This window comes from Heteronotia binoei, chromosome 4, assembly GCF_032191835.1.
Source record: "Heteronotia binoei isolate CCM8104 ecotype False Entrance Well chromosome 4, APGP_CSIRO_Hbin_v1, whole genome shotgun sequence".
Taxonomy (NCBI): domain Eukaryota; kingdom Metazoa; phylum Chordata; class Lepidosauria; order Squamata; family Gekkonidae; genus Heteronotia; species Heteronotia binoei.
The window spans coordinates 93,553,735-93,572,054 of record NC_083226.1 but is presented as its reverse complement, the minus strand read 5'-3'; the positions used below and the strand labels follow the sequence as shown (position 1 = coordinate 93,572,054).

The following is an 18,320-nucleotide window of genomic DNA, read 5'->3' as shown; positions in this document are numbered from 1 at the left end:
CATCAACACCCAGAAGAGCTCACTTCAGCCAACTCAAACTCTCAGTCCACCTGGGGGTCCAAATCGACTCAGTCGGGAGCAGTCTTCCTGACACAGGAGAGAAGGTAAAAGATAATAGAGCTTCTGACCCAGATCATCCAAAGAAAGAAGGAAAAACTTATGGTCCTGGCACAACTACTGGGAATGTTGGTGCCATGCCAGGAGGTTCTACAGTGGGCCGGCTTCCTACAAATCCTTCTACGTCCTTTCCAGAAAAAAATCAGCCTCAGAAGATAGATGCTGATTTCAATTCCGACAAGCATGAAACAAGCCCTCAGATGGTGGCTACTTCCCCACCGTTTTCTTCTAGGTCAGGTGATGAGGGAACCAAAGAGGCTAGTGGTGATAACCAATGCCAGCCTCTTTAGTTGGGGAGCCCACCTGATGGGACAACATGACAGCAAAGGCATATGTAAACAGGCAAGGGGCACAAGATTCAAGGCACTTCAGCAGAACTGTTGTTCCAGTGGGCGAAAGACCACCTTCTATCTATCAAGGTCATGCACGTGGCCGGAAGGGACAGTACAGTTGCAGACTGGCTGAGCCACCAGTCCCTGGGCCAGACAGAATGGTCTCTCCATCCCGAGGCATTTCTTCAGATATGCAGGTGGTTCGGGACCCCAAAAATAGACCTGTTTGTGTCAGACCACAATCATCAGGTGAACCAGTATATCTCCAGAACCAGGAGCAGAGGGGCCATAGCCATAGACACCCTCAATGTGGACTGGCCCCCGACTCTACTCCATGCCTTCCCCCATTTCAGATTCTTCCACACTTCAAGAACAGAAAGCAGAGGTGATAGTAGTGGCCCCATTTTGGCCTAGAAGGGCCTGGTTCCAGGAACTTCAAAGACTCTCAGTGCGGTCACCGTTGAGACTTCCAATGCAACTGGACTTTATCAAGGAAGTCTGTATCATCCTCAGCCAGAACTACTCAATCTCACTGTTTGGAGATTGAGCAGCAGCAGTTAGACAGCCTAGGCTACCCCAAAGCAGTGGTGGACACCATGCTCTCTTCCAGAAAGACTTCCACCAATACAGCCTATAGCATTACCTGGCAGGTGTTTAGTGCCTAGTGTGCTGAAAGGAGGGAACAGCCTCTGAAGGCCCCGGTGTCAGTTATCCTCACCTTTTTACAGTCTGGCCTGGGAAAAGGGCTTAGCACCAGTACTCTTTGTAGACAAGTGGCAGCTATTTCAGTCATTAGGGGGTCAAAAAAGGGTGGGTCCATAGCATCACACCCACACATAAGGCATTTCATCAAAAGGGTTTCCCTGATTAACCCTCCTCAGATACATCAGTTTCCCCCATGGAGCTTAAATACAGTGCTAGATGCCCTATGCCAGGGGTGGCCAATGGTAGCTCTCCAGATGTTTTTTGCCTACAACTCCCATCAGCCCCAGCCATTGGCCATGCTGGCTGGGGTTGATGGGAGTTGTAGGCAAAAAACATCCAGAAAGCTACCGTTGGCCACCCCTGCCCTATGCCGTAAACCCTTTGAACCTATGGCATCATGCGGTCTGAAACTGCTCACTTTTAAGACGGTGTTCGTGGTGGGGATTACCCTGGCACACAGGGTGTCAGAAATCCAGGCCCTCTCCACTAACAAAGATTTATGCGTGTTTCAGCAAGAAAAAGTGGTGGTCCGCACAGACCCAGCATTCATCCCTAAAGTTAACTCTAGGTTCCATTGTTCGTAGGACACTGTCTTTCCGTCCTTTTGCCCCAATCCATCTCATGATAAGGGAAAATTGTGACATTGCCTTGACGTTTGCAGAGCCCTTAGCTTTTATCTAGACAGAACCAGGGACTTCCACATCACAGAGTCTCTGTCTCTTTCAGAAAGTCAGATAGGGGACGCAGGATTTTCCCAGCAACCATTAGTAGATGGCTCAGGGGATGTATCATTGAAGCCTACAAGGCAAAGGCGTTAGACCCTCCCCAGGGGGTTATGGCTCATTCACTCAGGGGTGCTGTTACCTCGGCAGCATACCGGTCTTTTACCTCTATGGAGGTAGTTTGGAAGGTGGCCACTTGGAAGTCAGTCCATTCCTTTACCAAACACTATAGGATTGACAAAGTAGCTTTGGCCAAGACTGCATTTGGCGGAAGGATCCTTCAGCACGCTGTCTAGTAAGGAAGCTGAGGAGACTCACCCTGGGACACAGCTTTTTTACGTCCCAGAAGGAAGGACTGGACCACTCCTGGGACCACTGGAGAACGGAAGATTCTATTCACTTACCGTGAAGTCTTCCTTCTCAGTGGTTCCAAAATGGTCTATTCTACCCACCCTGTCTTTATGTATCTCAGCTTCTGTCTCTGGTTGGGGTTCTGAAGTCCCATGCCCCTTTTGTCCTTCTGTGTCTGGACTCTTATATGATAGGAGATGACTGAAAGTGTTCAGGATGGTGGTTTGGAGGGAGAGTGTTTTCTTGTTTCTCTCCTATTAGTTTGAGTTATATATAGGGAAGTGTGATGGCTTGAAGACTGAATGGAATCCAAGGGTCAAGCACCTCCCCTCTAGGTTCAAGTTTGTCAGCCCTGCCTTCGGAGAGAAGCTACGATCCCAGGAGGAAGGACTGGACCACTCTGGGACCACAGAGAAGGAAGATTTCATGTTAATAGAATCTTCCGTTCACAAAGAATGTAGACAGAATGGAACATGTGCAGAGGAGGGTGACAAAGATGATCAAGGGCCTGCAGACGAAGCCCTATGAGGAAAGACTGAAGGATTTGGGAATGTTCAGTCTGCAGAAGAGGAGGGTGAGAGGGGGCATGATTGCTCTCTATAAGTATTTGAAAGGCTATCACTTAGAGGAGGGCAGGAAGCTGTTTCTGTTGATCTGAACAACCACCATGTGAAGCAGGTTAGACTGGAAGTCTGTGACTAGTCCAACATCACACAGTCAGCTTCCACAGCAAGAACCTGGATCTGGCAAATCCCACTCTGAAGTCCTAACTCCTATGCCACAGTGGTTGTCATATGATGGCTGCTGCTGAACAGTAGCAAACAGCCAGGCATAGGGTAGCCAACCCCCAGGTGAACCCATCCCTTTATCTGCCCCTCTGACTTCAGGTTTCCATCATCTTCCCCTTCCTGCTGCCTCTACACAGGAGAATGTGGGAGAGACCAAAGCAGCTTACATCATTCTCCTCTCCCCTCTTGGATCTAAACAACAACCCTGTGAGGCAAGTTAGGCTGGAAATCTGTGACTGGTCTGAAATCACCCAGTCAGCTTCCACAGGAGGAACCTGTGTCTGGCAAACTCCACTTTGATGCCCTAACTCCCATGGCCTCCTCATACTCCAGCACAGAATCTCCAGGAATTTCCCACCAACCTGGAAAAGTACCACTAAAGGCTTATGTGTGAGTGCCCCCCCCCCAGTCTTGCTGTCTTCCCACCCACCCAAGTGAGGGCATTACTCCCCCACACACACACACCTCAAGGAGAGCTGATCTCTAACATCTGGATAGCAGATGTAATTCTGAGTGATCTCCAGCCCTTACCTGGAGATTGGCAACAGTGGTTCTGAGAAGATAAGGCCTCAGAGGCCTGTATTGATACTGTAGGAATCTCCCACCAACCTGGAAAGGTACCACTAAAGGCTTTTGGGCAAGTGCCCCCCCCCCCCAGCCTTGCTGTCTTCCCACCCACCCAGGTGAAGACATTAACTCCCCCCCCCCCACACACACACACACACCTCAGGGGGAGGTGATCTCTGCCATCTGGAATTTCCTAACCTGGAGTTGGCAAACTGGCAGCCTCTACACAGGAAAAGGACAGTCTCTTCACAAAGTGTGTGTGTGTGGGGGGGGGGGGGAGCCAAGCACCTGGAGGTTGGTAACTGGTTTGCTGGGAGGAAATGGCTGGTAGCATGAAGAAAGCCATTGCAAGCCTCTCTTTCACTCCCTCTGCTGGTGTTGAAGTGGCCCCTCCCCGCTGTGAACAAACATTCCTTGTCAGTTGAAGACTGCTACTGTTTGAGTGGATTAAAGGGAGGAAGGTAGAGAAAGAAATAAAAAGACTGAAAGACAGATACGGAGAAATATGAGAGAAAGAACAGAAGGGGGAGGTAGAAAAAAGGAGGGGAGAAAGGAAAATGCAAAGAAGGAAGATAGACAGGGCACAGAGGAAAGGTAGCAGTGATCAGTAAGCCCCCAGCAGAGAACTGTCTTCCTCAGAGGTCAGTGACCTTCTGGTGGGGTTCTTGCCTGACATGGCCAGTGGTAGGCGGGGGAGAGCAGAATTAGCCAATGGCATGGCAGAAACAGGTTGCAAGCCAATCCTGTGAGAATGTGGGGAAGGCTGCAGTGGGCAGGTGACAGACAGACCCAATGGTAGTGGGAAGTGGTGACAGAGTGTCAGTCAATAGTTGGTGCAGTACAGTCCTGGTGACTGCAACAAATCAGGAGACTGGGATTTGCCACCACAGCTTCAGTTTTATGACTAAAGAATGCCAATAGTGGCCTTATGTAATGGATATTACCTTTGCAAATAGCAGAGTGATGTTCTTAAAGCACAGTGGGATTCCTTATGGTCCACTTCTCACAGCCATACATTACTACTGGGAATACCATCACTTTGACTATACGGACTTTTGTCGGCAGGGTGATGTCTCTACTTTTTATTATACTGCCCAGGTTCGCCATAGCTGTCCTCCCAAGGAGCAAACGTCTTTTAATTTCATGGCTACAGTCACCATCTGCAGTGATCTTGGATCCCAGAAATATGAAGTCTGTCACTACTTCCATGTCTTCCCCTTCTATTTGCCAAGGTGTGATGGGGCCAGATGCTATGATCTTAGTTTTTTTCATGTTGAGTTTCAAGCCTACTTTTGTGCACCCTCAACAAGAGGTTCTTTAGGTCCTCCTCCCTTTCTGCCATTAGAGTAGTGTCATCTGCATATCTGAGGTTGTTGATGTTTTTCCTGGCAATCTTAATTCCGGCTTGTGCTTCATCCAGGCCAGAATTCCGCATGATGTACTCTGCATATAAATTAAATAAGCAGGGTGACAATATACATCCTTGTCGAACTCCTTTTCCTATTCTAAACCAATCAGTTGTTTCATATCCCATTCTGACAGTTGCTTCTTGACCCTTATATACTACTCTGCCATTAGAGTAGTGTCATCTGCATATCTGAGGTTGTTGATGTTTTTCCTGGCAATCTTAATTCCGGCTTGTGCTTCATCCAGGCCAGAATTCCGCATGATGTACTCTGCATATAAATTAAATAAGCAGGGTGACAATATACATCCTTGTCGAACTCCTTTTCCTATTCTAAACCAATCAGTTGTTTCATATCCCATTCTGATAGTTGCTTCTTGACCCTTATACAGGTTACTCAAGAGACATGTGAGGTGGTCTGGTACTCCCATCTCTTTAAGGACTTGCCACAGTTTGTTGTGATCCACACAGTCAAAGGCTTTAGCATGTCAATGAAGCAGAAATAGACGTCTTTCTGATACTCCCATGCTTTCTCCATAATCTAGCGAATGTTGGCAATTTGATCTCTAGTTCCTCTACTTCTCCGAAACCCGGCTTCAACTTCTGGTAGTTCCCGATTGACATACTGCTGAAGCCTAGCTTGTAGGATCTTTAACATGACCTTGCTGGCATGTGAAATGAGTGCAATGGTGCAATAGTTTGAACATTCTTTGGTGTTACCCTTCTTTGGGATTGGAATATAAACTGATCTTTTCCAATCCTGTGACCACTGTTGTGTTGTCCAAATTTGTTGATATAGTTTGTGCATCACTTTAACAGGATCATCTTTTAGGACTTTGGGATATCATCATCTCCACTCACTTTGTTGTTAGTAATGCTTTCTAAAGCCCATTTGACTTCACACTCCAGGATGTCTGGCTCAAGGTCATCGATTTTACTGTCATGGTTGTCCGGGACATTGAGATTCTTCTTGTATAATTCTTCTGTGAATTATTGCCACCTCTTCCTGATCTCGTCTGCTTCTGTTAGGTCCCTACCATTTTTGTCCTTTATCATGGTATAAGTATGTTTGATGCCTGCAAAATGAAGACAGATACTGCCAATTGAAAGTCTCTTAGCTAGCTCAATATGTATACTGATTTTGTGTGTATGCAAGAATACATTTTAAACAACATGTTAATCAGGGCTGCCTGAAATGTTGAAGAGCTACCATCAGAGTTATGCTTAACCCCACAAACTGACATTTTGTAACTGCTTTCACTTCCCACAGCACACATTCAGTAATCACACCCACTGCACTGTCAGAATTCTAAGCATGCTCAAAAATGCTGGTAGGCCCTGTTGTTTACAGTTTTGGCCATTGTGCCCCTACACAGCTGTTGCAGAGATGGGAAACATGCAGAAGAGGACAAGAAACCAAGATTATTAAGTGATTGGGATACCTTTCCTATAACAAAGCACTAAATAGTCTGGGGCTTTCAGTTTAGAAAAAAACAGTTAAGGAAAAATGTGATAGAGGTTTATAAAATTATGCATGGGCTGGTGAAAGGCAGCTACAAAGAACTTTCCGTCCCTCTCCCATAATACTAGAACACAATGACACCCAACAAAGTTGATGGGCAATAGATTTAAGATTAACTAAAAAAAGTATTTCTTTACTGAATGAGTAATTAAATTGTGGAATTAACTGACAGAGGGTGTTGTAATGGCTGCTAGCATAGTTGACTTTAAAAGGGGATTAGACAGATTCTTAGAGTCATCAATTTATTTGCATTGTATTTATTTATCATTGTATTTATATCCTGCCCTCCCTGCAAGCAACCTCAGGGCATGTCACAACAGTGAAATAACAGTACAAATAAATGCAGTTCATAACAGATTAACATCTTAAAATTAACGCAGCACAACACTATCTTTGTCACCCACCAATGCCTCCCACTGGTGGTGAAGATGAAAATGATGATGAAGATGAAGGAGATGAAGGAGAAGAAGAAGAAGATGATGATGATGATGATGATATTGAATTTATATCCCAGCCTCCACTCTGAATCTCAGAATGCCTCAAAATCTCCTTTACCTTCCTCCTCCACAACAAATACCCTGTGAGGTAGGTGGGGCTGAGAGGGCTCTCACAGAAGCTGCCCTTTCAAGGACAACTCTGGGAAAGCTATGGCTAACCCAAGGCCATTCCAGCAGCTGCAAGTGGAGAAGTGGGAAATCAAACACGGTTCTTCCAGATAAGAGTCCACACACTTAACCACTACACTAAACTGCATATAAAGACTAATAACAGAGCCCATTAAGCAGATGCCAGGATAGTACTTGAGGGCAGTTCACCTGGGCAGTGTGGGCTGAACAGGCCAAGGTCTTCCTCAACCAAAGGCCTGGGAAGAACAGCTTTATCTTGCAGGCCCTGTGGAATTACACTGTATCCCATATGGCCCAGATCTCGGGTGGAAACATGTTCCACCAGGCTAGGGCCAGGATGAAGAACGTCCTGGCCCTGGTTGCGGCTAAGTGGACATCTTTTGGGCTGGGGACTACCAGCAGATGTTGTTCAGCAGAGTGCAGAGTTCTTCAGAGCACATAGGGGGAGAGGCAGTTCCGCAGATATGTTGACCCCAGGCTGCAAAGGGCTTTGAAAGTTAATACCATAACTTTGAACTGGATCCTGTACACCAGTGGTCCCCAAACTTTTTGGCCCCAGGGCCAGCAGGGTGGGGGCACCCAATTTGGCGTTTCCTTTCCCCTCCTTCGCCCCCCGCGCAGCCTCGCCGCTGCCTCCTGTTTTCCACTCCCTGTTTCCTCCTCCCTCCTTCACCCCCCCATAGCTTCGCAGTATCCTTCCCCCCGTTTTCCTCCCCCGTTTCCTCCTCCCTCCTCTGCTGCCGCCCCCGCAAAGCGTCGCCTCCTCCCTCCTTCACCAACCCCCCCCCCCCCACGCAGTATCACTGCCTCCCCCTCTTCCCATTTTCACCATTTTAAGGCTGGGGAAGAGGCCACAAAGCACCTCCCAAGTCAACTCCCCTGCCGATCAGCTGATGGGCAGGAAAACCACCACAGCAGCAGCGAGCTGCCCTTGCCTCCTTCCCTTCCCCAGCCTTAAAGTGGTGAAAACAAGGCTGTGGGGAGGTGGCGAGGCTGCGCAGCCCGGTACTGGTCCCCAGCCCAGAGGTTGGGGACTCCTGCTGTACACAACAGGCAGCCAGTGCAATTGGCATAGCACCAGCTGAATTTGTGCCTGCATAGACATCGCAATCAGCAGGCACACCACTGCATTTTACACTAGCTGTAGTTTCCAGGTCAGGCTCGAGAGCAGCGCCATGTAGAGTGCATTACGGTAATCCAGCATGGAAGTGACCATTGCACTGATCACTGTAGCCAAGCCACAGGAGAAAAGATAATGAACCAGCTGCCTGACCAGCAAAAGATGGTAAAAGGCCAGTCTGGCAGCCATGGTGACCTAGGCCTCCATGGAAAGTGAGGCATCCAGGATCACCCCCAGACTCTTCACCCTTGGCAGCAGCAACAGTGGTGCCCCGCCAAGAGTTGGAAGCTTGATTCCCAATCCCACTCCCCCATGGCTCAGTTACAGAACCTTTGTCTTCATTGGGTTTCTCCTCAGCTGATTGTTTTCATCACCCAGCTACAGCTCCCAAAACTATGTTCAAACTTTCTGGAGCAACATCCAGCTGGCCATCCATAAATGAATAGAGCTGACCGTCATCAGCATACTGGGTGAGGGGACACCTAAAGATGTTGAACACCATCAGTAAGAGGCTTGCCCCTGCAACACACTGCATTCCAGTGGGTGCCACAGGGAGATCCCCTCCCCTAGCACCACCCTCTGTCCCCAATCATGAAGGAAAGAGGGACCCAATGCAAGGCAGTTCCACATATTCTTACGCTGGCAAGGCAGTGACTACTAGATAGACCATTGGTCTTTTCCTACAGGGCTCTTTGTATGTTTTGGTATTTGCTGCTTCGGGTCCATCCAAGGAAGGCTGCAGAAGAGCACATTTCTTCTGTAGCCTCTACCTTGGCTCTTGCTGAGAGAAGAAGGAGTTAGATGAAAATTTAAGGCCATCACAACTTTAACCAGATGTACTATGATTTATCACCCAGATACTTCAATGCTACCTTTGAGATTACTTCATTTTTTGGTGTTAAAAATATTTTTCCTCATACTGTGCTTACCAAAGATTAGTTCCTTTGCACACACTGTCAACTTGCCCAGTCATCTACTTCAACCACAAATGGTTCTTTCACATCTATCTTCCCGCTGTTGACAATTACACAGTCTTGGAGAGGGCGGTCATGTTCATCAGTCTGCTGCAGTTCTATGGCATGCACCACGGCCTGAAAATCAAGGAAGATTTTTTTTTAATCCAGCAAGATTATATATTTTATCTCAAGCAAATAAAAGATGTTCAGTAATGCCTACTTTTTTTGGAGCTCATGCTCATGTATCTTAGGTGTATCTCCTTCCCCTCCAACAAAACAAAACAAAACAAAACAAAACCTATGTATACAGGAAAGGAAAGGTCTCCTTTGCAAGCACCAGTTGTTTCCGACTTTGGGGTGACGTTGCTTTCACAATGTTTTTACGGCACACTTTTTACGGGGTGGCTTGCCATTGCCTTCCCCAGTCATCTACACTTTCCCCCCAGCAAGCTGGGTACTCATTTTACCGACCTCAGAAGGATGGAAAGCTAAGTTAACTTCGAGCCGGCTACCTGAAAACCCAGCTTCCACCGGGAATCGAACTCAGGTCGTGAGCAGAGCTTAGGACTGCAGTACTGCAGCTTTAACACTCTGCGCCACAGGGCTCTTACGTATACAGACAAGAATCTAATTCTGCATTCCTGAATGCAAACTCTAAAAAATTCTTGGTGCAGAAAATGGCTAGCAAAAAAACACACAATGTTAGGTTGTATGTAGTGAAAATAATATGAAGTAACTAAATGAACTTCAGAGAGCCCTGTGGCGCAGAGCGGTAGAGGTGCAGTACTGCAGTCTGAGCTCTCTGCTCACAACCTGAGTTTGATCCCAGCAGGAGCTGGGTTCAGGTAGCTCGCTCAAGTTGACTCAGCCTTCCATCCTTCCAAGGTCGGCAAAATAAGTACCTAGCTTGCTGGAGGAAAAGTGTAGATGACTGCGGAAGGCAATGGCAAAACACCCCGTAAAAATTCTGCCATGAAAACGTTGTGATGCGACATCACCCAGAGTTGGAAATGACTGGTGCTCGCACAGAGGACTACTTTTACCTTTAAATGAACTTCTCCCTTCTGCCTCCAGTTCCTTTCTTATTACTCAAAAGCTGCTACAGAGGATCAAGAATCCTCAGGCCAGAGTGAGAAATACTGGGCAGTGACTGCAGCTTAGGAGGAAGAGTGCATGTGATAATGAATTTGTGGAGGACAACACTTTTTAAGAATTCTCCCTTCTTGTTGCAGCCCACCCACCACTCACCCCGGCCACGGTTTCCCATTCCTTCCCAAGGGTCTCTTGATCCTCAAGAGAGTGTGGAGGGAAAGAACAGATCCACTTCATGAAATTCTTTCCATTCACATCAAATCTAAATTTGAAGAAAGAAAAAAGTGCCTGACAAAGTGCCCATCACAAACCAATCCATCATCTAGGTAAACCAGTGGGCTGAAATGTGTGCCAAAGCACTTAACATAAAACAGACACCCAAAGCAGTAAAACAATGCCTGTGCCCTAGAATTAGACCCATGTGAAAGTAGTCTAAGACTACCAACTGAACTTAGAACAAACTTTAAAGGTGATTTTTTTAAAAATTTGCACAGGCACATATCTATTTTAGGACACAGCACCACTCACTGCCACAGTTAGTCTAAGGACACAAAGAAAAAATTAACACTCTCAACTTGGCAACATATTATGTGTCTTTGGGTTTAGAAATACTTCATTTTAACAGCAACTACAGGATGACCTATGAAAGACTCCTAATGGCAAGTAATGGAGATCTGCCTACTGGGCAGATCCGGAATATATTTCTGTAGTAGTTATTCATTTGGAAGAATAGGTTAGCTAATGAACACAACTTTCTATCACCATTAAAGGACTATTCTTCACTTAACCACAAACTAAAAATGCAGCAGATTACACTGCAAGGTATGTTTTTTAAGACCAACAGTAGTAGAGTTAAAGTACTGGACCCAAATAATCATTAAAAATTCTTACTATGGAAAAAATTACCATTCCATCAATGACTTTTCCGAATACTACATGTTTTCCATCTAACCACCCAGGCCTTGTCACAGCAATGAAGAACTGGGAACCATTAGTATGTGGGCCAGAGTTAGCCATGCTGACCCATCCAATGCCATAGTGCTTGAGCTTAAAGTTTTCATCAGGAAACCGGTCTCCATAGATGCTTACTCCTGAGAAGCAAGACAAGATGGTTATGAAAAAGCAAGACTATCACCCTAGCACAGTGCTGGATTAAACCCTGAGGAGGCTCCTAGGCAGTCAAAATCTTGGGGGTGGGGGTGCTTGCAAATTATCTCAGAGTTGGAGCGGGCACCCCCCCCCCCCATGCATGCTGCCTGCAGTCCCCACTGCAGCCTGCAGGCACCTTCCCAAAAGCTCCCTTGTCAAAACCGCGGGGGAGAGGCAGAGAGAAGCAAACTTGGTGATGATGCCAGCAGCAGTTGCACCAGGCAAGTTGGGCAAAGAGTGACTCAGTTGCTGACTGTGCATGCAGGCTGGGAGGGCTGCAAGAAGGGGGAAAACCGGGGGGGGGGTGGAGCCAGCTGGAGCCTCTAAAGGTATGGGGGCCCATAGGCCAGTGACTACTTGGCCAAATTGTTAATCTGGTCCTGCCCTAGCACAACTCCAAATATAAGTACATTGTGGTATCCCACATGCTGCTATGTATCTTCTCATGCCTAGCCTCCCAGTACCTGGGAAGGAAGAAGATAAGTCCTTCCCATGCTTTCAAAGCAGATAGCATACACCACTATTTCTGTAACACATCTAGCTTCTCTGAGTGCTGGTTTCACTGATTCTGTACCAGAATCTGTGCATGCAGAACTCTACTTATATCTATATTTATATGACTATACTTCTGTCTCTCAGTATTTTTTTTACATCCACTTTAACACCAGTACTAACACTTTTTAAAATCTGCACGAAGTAGCAAGGCCAGGGCCGAATTTAGGTGAAGAGAGGCCCTAGGCTACTCCATTTGTGAGGCCCCTCCCAATCCCCCACCCGCATGACTAGAAGAAAATGGAAGAGTGTTATAAACAAAATTAAGTGAAGCCAAGAATGATGACAGGTATTTAAAATTCTGCAATTCACAAATTTCTCCTCTAAGGGACATAAGACGTTATTTTTAAATACTATAGTAATTGAAAAAAATGCATAAATGTTAAAATTAACACTGAAAAACTTTTGTATTAACTGTAAATCTTTTGTGGAATAAGCATTATTTTTTTAGGAAAATCAAGTTGTAAAGTTATTCTTAAAAATCACCTTGAGTTTGCCTGGGAAGTGTAAATAATATGATCATGATTACCTAACAGTGTGGCACTTTTAGAATCTACTTTATGTTGTCATTAAACAGTCAGTTTTAAAATACATATTAAGAAGTCAACTACAGCCATCAAATACAGTAAAACTAAAAATGTTTTTTTCTAGCCTTCCTCATAGCAAAATCATCCAAAACTTCATCAAAATTTGTTTGTCTAAGTTTGTCACTTTCAATGTACAGAATGCTCAGTGCGGACAACCTCTCTTGAGACATCGTGGCCATTAATTAATTTTCAATTCTTTTGAGACTTGAAAATCTCCTCTCTCCCGAGCAATTAGTGACCATAAAGCTAAGAAATAGCTGCAAGATTGCTTCCACATTAGGAAAGGCTATCTGAATTTTTTCCTTGTATATTATTTGATAAAGGTCTGTATGAGACACAGAGTGCTCTTCTGTAAGCCTATGACTTTGTCTCATGTACAGGTGAAAGTGCAAAAGTTCATCAATAAGTTTCAGGTCAATATCTTCTGAGTATGCTTTCATCCACAGTTTAACACCTTGCTGAATTTCTTGCTTAGATGCTGTCAGATTAGCAAGAATGGAAAACAATTATGCAACATCACTGTACGCAGTACTTCTTCTTTTTAAATTGGTTTCAAGTGCATCTAATATAGGAATAAAGGATTTTATCATAAACTTATCTCTTGATGAATGTGCATCTAAGGCATCAGGTGCACTTCTGTCATTTCTTTGCCGTTCCCTTACTCTTTGTCTCCTTGTTTTGTAGTTAACATTTGGCAAGGTGGCTTTTGCTTGTTTCTCAAGCTCATCAAAATCTTCCTTAATTTTCCTTTAAAAATCCAGAAGTGAACTCTACAAACTTGCACAAGAACTCAATAACAGGTCTGATTTCTGAAGGGCTTTCTGCTGACTTTGTGAAAGTGACCTAGCACAAGTGGTCCAAAAATACAGCATAAACACAAATTCCATTTCTTCCATTTCCTGCAAAAGATTGTTAGCTTGAAGCCTGGTCTCCCCCTTCCCATTAATGTCAGAATACAAATGACTGAGGGCATCAGTGATAGCATTGTAACTTTCCAAAACAGCTTCTTTGACTTTTGCGTGTGCATCCCACCTAGTGTCTGACAAATATTTAGGCACTTTAGACTGAGGTGGTAAAAATGATTTTAGAACTGCCCATCTCTTTGTGGAGGATGAAAAGAAGGTATAAATTTCATTGATAATGCTAAAACAGTTCACTGCATCAAGGCAGCAATCCACAGCTAAACAGCCCACCAGATTTAAAGAGTGACCTATGTATGGAATAAATCTTGCAAATTGTTTTTTCCCGATGATTTTTTGTTGCATGCCATTGTACTTACCAGCCATGTTGGCAGCGTTGTCATAAGACTGCCCACGACATTTTTTAAAGTCAATTTCAAGCTCAGTAGTGAAATAGTTGAACACCAAATCAGCCATGCTTTCACCTGAGTGGTCTTTTAGCTCAAGGAAAGTTAAAAATCTATCAGTTGGCAAACCATCTTCAGGTGATATATATCTGATAATTAAGCGCCCTGAGTCCACTTGCAGAGAGGGCGGGATAGAAATTTAAAGTAATAAATAAATAATAAATAATAAAGTCAACTAATCTGTATGTGAAATGTCAGGAGTGAAATCTACTGAAAAGCTGAAATACCCAGCCTTTTTCACATCACCCAGAAATGCATCCTTAACTTTTTTTGCCATGAGTTCAATCATTTCCTCACATATAGTTTTTGACAAATAAGACAGATTGCCTGATCCAGAATGTCTATACCAATTGATATGAACAAGTAAAAATGGATCAAATTTTGCCACTAGTTCTAAAAGATGAAGATAATTGCTATTATTTGGAGATCCAAAGTGTTTGTTGTCTCCTCTGAATGGTAAGCCTCATTCTACAAGAGTGCATATTACTGCAATAATTCTCTCCATGACATGCCGCCAGTACTGCTGTTCTGCTTTCATTTGTTCCTCTAGTTTGGAAGTTAGTTTGTCCTCGCTTCCTTGTTAGGTAGGCCAACATGGCATTCCTATGCTTCTCTGAGTTTTCATCAGTTTGGATAAGATGGGGTTTTTGCCAGTCATCCAACCCTTAAGTAGCTAAAGCTGCGGAAGAAGATGCAAGGTTTGGAAAGAGTTTACAAACAAAACAAAAAATCTGGCCTTTTGAGGGAAAATATACAAGCCACTCTCGGCTATATGTTTCCCCATTTGTTTTTGTTGAATAATAAAGAGCTTTTGTGCAAAACCTGGGTTGCTTTTTGTACACTTGCTTAGAATTTGAAAATGGTCCACAATGATGCAGAACTTGAGAGGGACCCTTCTCTACCCAATAGGATACTTCCTCATATGATAATTCTGACCACAAACCAACATCTGTTACAGTAAATCTATGTTTGGCATTATCTATCTGCATCTGGAACACCTTGAACTTGGCCTATCTTACCAAGTGTGAACTGCAAAATCTGACTATTTACTTTATTTTTCTGTGGCTCTTTAGCGTCTCCCTGTCCAGTAAGTGACTCTTGAATTAGTTCTATATTTTCAGTTTGAGCCAGCATTATGGCTGCTTCCTCATAATCAGCTTGCTGTTCCACATCCTGCTTCACTCTTTCAGGGACGTTTTTGTCTGGTTGCATACTAGTAGTTGGCTCATGCTGGATAGCTTCACTGCTGGCTCTTGTTGATTCAATGAGTGGTTGATGCACAAAAGCAATGATTGGTCTTAACTTCATTACCATGGCATTTTCAAGTCTCTGTCTCTTGTGCTTGCTAGTACCACTTTCAAATCTTTTACTCATGCTCAGATTAGAATCTAAAAATAAGAAGTAAAATTAATCTTCAAGTGGATAAATACATGAATCAGAGTTCCATCAATGGCTATTGGCACAAGGTATAGTTGGTTGCTGCTGAAGGGTTACAGAATTCAGATTTCCACTGTGGTGAAATGGGCACCCACCCTCAGCCCTGGGGGACTGAGTAGCCGGTTTGTGGCTCATGAGCCCTGCTTCGCCTTCCCACCTCCTTGGTGGGCTTCTGTCACTCTTCAGTAGCTGCCACCATTCACTGACTTCCCTATGCCTTTCTTGAGGGGCACTGAGACCCCTCTGGCTGACTCCTGGGGTTTGGAGATGAAAACTCCTGATTTTGGGTTTCTCCTGGAGGGTTGGCACCTGCACATTTTTGGGCTTTTTCCCTCCCAGGACCCTTAAGGCACTGGTAGTGGGCAGAGTGGGGGAGACTCTGTAATCAGAGCACCATACTGGGGTTTTAAACAAAGAACAAATATTTTATTGACTTTTTACAGGTAATATTTTAAACACAAAAAGGCACTTTAAATCAAACACAGAAAGGAAAACACCACCAGGCACAAATAAAATAAAGACAAAAGACAGTTCCTCTGTCTGAACTGATCCCTATACTTATTTTCCCTTGGGATGAGGTTCAGTTACCAACCTGCAGTCTGACCTCCTGCCTTCTACAGGTAGTTCTGGATCCCTCCAAGGATCCCTTCCCACTGCTGTCTTCCCTGATCCCCAAGGCTTCTCTCTGCCTGTGGGCAATCTACAGCAAAAGCCTCCTGGCCTCTCTGAGGGTTGCAGGATGACTCCCCACTCCAATGCTGGCTGAAGCATTTATATCTTTTGACTTCACCCCCTGACTTTCCCACACTTTCTGACCATAGAGGCATCTGGGATTTGTAGGTCTACCCTGGAGGGTGGGTGGCCATTTTAACTAAACTAAACAACCTAAACTAAAGCAAACACAAGATGGAGCCTATTCTGTCACATCCAACAAGCCAACCCTATAGCACATCATTTTCCAATCTAAACATTTTCAAAAGTTTATAAACTCCCAAAATTGCCAAAAGGATTCAAAATAATTTTCTCCAAGACACATGCAATTAGGAGGCTTGAAAATGATGCAAAAACATAGGTTAATAATTAACTATAATTTCTCATCTAATTATTCCTGCAGTAGCAAACACCAGGCTCCCATCCAACAATCAATACCAACCATTTAAAAGAGCCAACTGCCAAAAAAAATGGTATATAAAATAAATATGTAAAACTTTGATTAGATTCTGCAATGGCTTTAGAACAATTAATCTATTAATGCGTGAAGCAGTATTGTTTGGATTTATTGGCATGACAATTGACACCATCAATATTTCTTTTCATATCCAAGAAGTTCTGAGAAAGGGGTTGCAAGTCATGCTGCAGGCACCAACAGGGCGCTGTGAAGTGTGAAAGATAGACTTCTCTGCCTGGGAGGGGTGAGGCCAGTGCCAGTCACATGTGCTTGCTCTGTTCAAGCCAAGGAGGAGGGAAGGGACTTGGGAGAGCTTGCTTGCCTGGTCTATCTGCCCCAGATGGCCCCTCACTCACTCTCTCCCACTGATTAAAGTGCAGCACGTACCACTACTGACCTGACCCTTGAGCTGGGGAAGGCTGTGCAGATGGTTGTTGTTGACTCTGGACTGCTGGCTCTGGAGTCCTGGAGTCTGTACTCTGAATAGCGGCACCAGAAACCCAGAAGGGGCAGGGCTTGTCAGTCCAACCCCTGCACAGTCTCATCAGGGCTGGCCTTAAGGCAATTTGAGCAATTGGGCCAAATTGGGCCCCGCACCAGGACAATCTAGATGGATTTTATTTATGTCTCTAAGATTCTGAAGACTTTGGCTGTGATCTGGGGCCCCACAAAATTATTTCCAGTTGGGCCCCAGAGTTTCAAACTGGGCCCCACTGGCTGGCCCTGAGTCTTATAGTTGCTGGGCCCGAGTCACCCTGCCCTCGCTTGAAGTCTTGGGTTTGCAATTTTGAGAGAGGGGAGACTGCCCACTGGTGGGGGCAGGACTGTGGAGGCCTCCTAGATTTAGAGCCCCTAGGCTTCAGTCTACTTAGCCTATACATAAATCTGGCACTGAGCAAAGCATAGGCATTGAGTGTAGTACAGAGAGGACTTAGGACCCCCCCTCCAAAGGATCACATAGATAGAATTGAACATAATGAAGACTTGCTTCCATTAAAAAAAATACATAAAATTGGGCTGTTGGTTCAGACAAAAATGGATTTGAAAGGGAAATGGAGATTTGCTTATTTTAAATTATCTGTAAATAACTTCAGCTAATGCAGAATGTGGTGGCCAGACTGTTATTGAGTCTCACCTTGTGGGAACACATTCAGCCTGCACTGAAGGCACTGCATTAGCTACCTATAGCATACCGGATTTGTTTCAAGGTGCTGGTTATAAAGCCGTATATGGCCAGGGATCTGCATACCTACAGGACTGCTTTTCCCCATACAATCCCCAAGAGAGTACTACACAAAATCTCCTTACATGCCCCGGCCCTAAAGAGGTCAAGTTGGCAGTATCAGGGGCGAGGGCTTTCTCGGTTACTGCTCTGTGCTGGTGGAATGAGCTCCCTGAGGACATCAAGGCCCTGTGGAATCTATTGCAATTCCACATGGCCTGTAAATGAATTCCAGGCTTCCACCAGGCTTTTTATTTTTATTATTAATATTTTATTAAGTGTGCATATATCAACATATTTATACATCTCATAATAATACACTTCATTTTTTGCTTATTGTCTTCTACCAATCAAAATGAACACTAACAACAGATAAATAAACGCCTTCCTCTTTATCTTATTTCCTTTCTTTACCCGATCTCACCTGATCCCCGTACCACTTATCCTAATTCTTATTTTAATCATAATTATATTATTTCTTTTTGTTTCCAAAACTTCTTTACTTCTTTCACGGATTTCCATCTTTACACACTTAA

The 18,320-nt window shown here is 44.7% G+C and overlaps 1 protein-coding gene across 2 annotated transcripts in view; it reads right to left on the bottom strand.

Moving 5' to 3' along the window:
- The window catches only part of PPIC (peptidylprolyl isomerase C), a 51,281-nt gene that overhangs the window by 16,240 nt on the left and 16,721 nt on the right, over positions 1 to 18,320 (bottom strand). Inside the window, exons 4-5 of one of the 2 annotated variants that reach the window (XM_060235542.1) lie at positions 11,210 to 11,394; positions 9,185 to 9,346 (exon numbers count right to left, since the gene is read on the bottom strand). In XM_060235542.1, coding sequence (XP_060091525.1) covers positions 9,212 to 9,346; positions 11,210 to 11,394 — 320 coding nt within the window. In that variant the 3' untranslated portion in view covers positions 9,185 to 9,211. Of the gene's footprint in view, positions 1 to 9,179; positions 9,347 to 11,209; positions 11,395 to 18,320 lie in introns of those variants that run through there. The other variant, XM_060235543.1, reaches the window with a different exon arrangement.